General features: G+C 59.7%; 1 protein-coding gene across 1 annotated transcript in view; it reads left to right on the top strand.

The window, feature by feature from the left end:
* Positions 1-358: 358 nt before the first annotated feature.
* MONBRDRAFT_28409 (uncharacterized protein) overlaps positions 359-3381 on the top strand; it is a gene marked incomplete at both ends in the record, with an annotated part of 4347 nt that continues 1324 nt past the window's right edge. The window contains 2 exons of the mRNA XM_001748888.1: positions 359-1673; positions 1702-3377. Coding sequence (XP_001748940.1) covers positions 359-1673; positions 1702-3377 — 2991 coding nt within the window. The remainder of the gene's footprint in view (positions 1674-1701; positions 3378-3381) is intronic.

Below are 3381 nucleotides of genomic sequence, written 5' to 3'. Positions count from 1 at the left end.
ACCCCCTGCCACTGCCATTTTGCCCGCTGCCATTTCACATCCTGTCGAACACAGTGAGCATGCAAACTCAGCCCCACTTGGCGAAGTCAGTGAGAGTGAAACACACGATACAGCGGGCGAACACAGTGAGAGTGAGCAAGATGTTCTTCTCAGCGATCCTGCTCCGCCCATCGCTGCCAACGTGCTGGATGCCCAGCGCAAGGTCCTGCTGAAGACATCTGGCCACAGGCAACTCCTCGCCTGCCCATTTGGGCTTTGCAAATGCAAGGGGCCCCGCCTTGACCGCAAAGCCTGGGTCAATCATGTACTACGCGAGCACCCCTACGACGAGCAAGCCACTGTTCTGGTCAAGCAGGTGATGGAGGCCAAATTGGTCGCCCAGTGCAACAAGTGTCACCTCTTCTTCGAAGCTGCTGGTATCAGTCAACACCGCTCCCGATGTGGTGCCAATCTGAAGCGAGCGACCGAGGCGTTGTTTCATGCGGCTGGACACGACCTGCTTGAGATTATGCGTGGCGCTTGGCCCCAACAGTGTGTAGGGTCTCGCATCAGTGTCTGCGAGCTGCTCAAGCTCGCCCGGCATCCACTGATGCAGCGCAGCCGCTACCCATCCAACGCCACCGAGACCAAGCTGATGGCTGCCACCCTGAGCCAGCTGTATTGGTCTGCCGTTCACTCGGACTATACCGCTGAAGAGCGAGAGATGTGCTGGGCTTTGATTTTGGCCTTGCCTAGCATGTTGTTGTCTGCTCCCTCGACCGCACTGTCTACGATTGACCTGCGCAATATGTTTCACGATCGTCTCCGTTGGCTTGTGACGGGGCAACTAGGTCGGGTCGTGGACACCATGCGCAAGGCAGTCGCACGCAAGCAGAGCCGTCGAGGACAGCTGAACGCCGGCGCGGGCGCCCACCCGAACGACGCAGTCGACCAGAGCCTCAGGTCACTCGTCCGCGACCCGGACCTGGCGGACGAAGCCTGGGCAAACCACGTCACGAACCGTCTGAACCGAGGTCAGATTGCCAAAGCATTTGATGCCGACAAGGCTCGTGCCGTGATTGGTAATTCTGAGGTTCAGGCCGTGCGCGACCTCTTGGTACCGCCCGGGCTGACCCCGTACATTGCTTCGACCCCTGCCTCCACGTCTACACTGGCACCAGCCACGGCTGCGAGCTCCCCAACCGTGTCCTTCACCAAAGGTGAGCTCCCCAAGGCGTTGGCGGCCACCAAGGGTGTCACCGACCCCTATGGTTGGTCTGGTGAGCTTCTTGCCTCCATCTACCGCATCAAGGAGCACTTCAGTCAAGTCTTGGGCCCACGCCAGGGTTCTACCAGCGACCCGACTGCTCCTTCTGATGGAGGCGCGCCTCAGGGCCCCACCACCGCCACTGGAGGTCCTCAGGTTGCCTTGAACAAGATCTTTCACCACATTGCCAACAACACCGTGCCCGAGTCGATTCGACATGCCCTTTGCTCCATCAACTACACTATCCTGGAGAAGGCCAATGGCAAGTTTCGACCCGTGGGCACGGATTCCATCTTCAACAAGGTTGTCAACCGCGCTCTGCTCGAGCAACAGCAGCCCCATATTGCCCACTTGCTACAGGCCAGTCCAGAGCTGGCCGTCGGAGTCAAGGCTGGCCGTCGGAGTCAAGGACGGCATTTCAGCTGCGGTTGGCATGGCCTTTGGTGAGCTTCAAGCCTGTGAGTCTACCCCGGGCTGGACCATGCTCTCCCTCGATTTCAAGAGTGCCTTCAACTACACCGACCGAGCACGCCTGCACGAGATTGTGGCCGACAAGGTCCCAGGCCTCTTGCGCGCCTTTGAACGACACTATGCTCGACCCACTACCCACTGCATTGTCGACAAGTTCTTCAAGGTGATTGACATTGATGTTGGCCAAGGCATTGTGCAGGGCAACGAGCTATCGCCCTTCTTCTTTGCCCTGTACTCCTGTGAGGTCCTCGGCCTCCTCGACGCCACCACTGACTACCGCTGCAAGGTCATCAAATACCTCGACGACATTGTACTGATGGGTCCCGCGGAGGACGTGGCGGCCGACGTGGAGATTGTCAAGGCTCGTGCAGAGTCTGCTGGCCTCCATCTGCAGCCCAGTAAGAGCCGCTTCTACATGCCTCGCCACCATCCCGCTTCCATCACTGCTATCAAGTCTGTATTGCCAGATGCCGTGCGCGACACGGCCAACACGGGCATGTCGGTCTTGGGAACGCCGATTGGCCGTCGCGAGTGGATGAAGAAGCAGCTGAACGACAAGGCAAAGCACATCTCTGGCAAGCTCAATGACATGCTGACGACCGGTGTCTCGCTTCAGGCCCTCCTCACGGCCATGCAGTACGTGCCTAGCCTCATCAACCACCTCTACACGCTGCCCCCAAGTCTGACGTCGGGCTTGTCCGAGCTCTTGAACCGTGCTTGCAAGGACACCTTTGTCAAAGCCTTTTTTGCCAAGGTAAACCTGTCTGCACCAGCCGGAGCTGAAGGTCATGACGTTACGCTGGAACAGCTCCTGGAGGCTCGCATCTTCACGCGGGCCAACACCGGGGGCTTTGGCCTGCACGACTTGGTTGAGCGCGGTCCGGTGGCTTATGTCTGCAACATGGCCAAGCTGGCCACTCGCTACCCTCGGGTCTACGATCGACTCTTGGAGGATGCATCGAGGGCTGACGACTTTGAGGCCCACGTGCAGCGAGCTGGCTTCCAGATTGCCACGGTCAAGGACGCGGCGACCCAGCGACCAGCTGAGATCATTGCCCTCCGCTCCAAGGCGGCACTTGACGACCTGATGGCCAAGTGCGCGCTGGACCTGCAGCAGGCATATCTGGCCTCACGCGAGTGGGGCGTCAGCACTGTCTTGACCATGCGGGGTCGAGACAAGTTGCGTCGCTTGAGCGACACGACCTTTGCCATTGCGGTCGTGTCCATGATGGGTTTTGGCCTCCATGAACTCATCAACGTCAAGCCGACGGACAAGTGCCCGCTTTGCAGCAGCAAGACACCTCAGCCGCGACTAACCCGCGAGCACCTGCTGACCTGCCGTCCCATCAAGCGACACAACGCCCTTCGCGACGAGATGGGCCGCCTGCTCAGGTACGCCACCCTCTCCCATGTCTGGGTGGAAAAGTCTGGCTACAACGCCAACGGTCAGAGCTGCCGCATCGACCTGCACTGCCGCAACCCCTTTCCCGGCGGTGCTCTGGGCCCAGCTCTACCCGACCTGGGCATTGACGTGACTGTGCGCACAGCCCAACCCCCGACCACCTCGCAAGCCTGCATCAAGGTGGGCGCTGCCCTTCGCCGAGCCGAAAAGGAGAAGCGCGACTACTACACCGGTTTCAACCATGGAAAAACTCTGATCGTNC

This window comes from Monosiga brevicollis, genomic scaffold, assembly GCF_000002865.3.
Source record: "Monosiga brevicollis MX1 MONBRscaffold_26 genomic scaffold, whole genome shotgun sequence".
Classification (NCBI taxonomy): domain Eukaryota; class Choanoflagellata; order Craspedida; family Salpingoecidae; genus Monosiga; species Monosiga brevicollis.
This window is presented reverse-complemented; position numbering and strand designations above follow the sequence as displayed.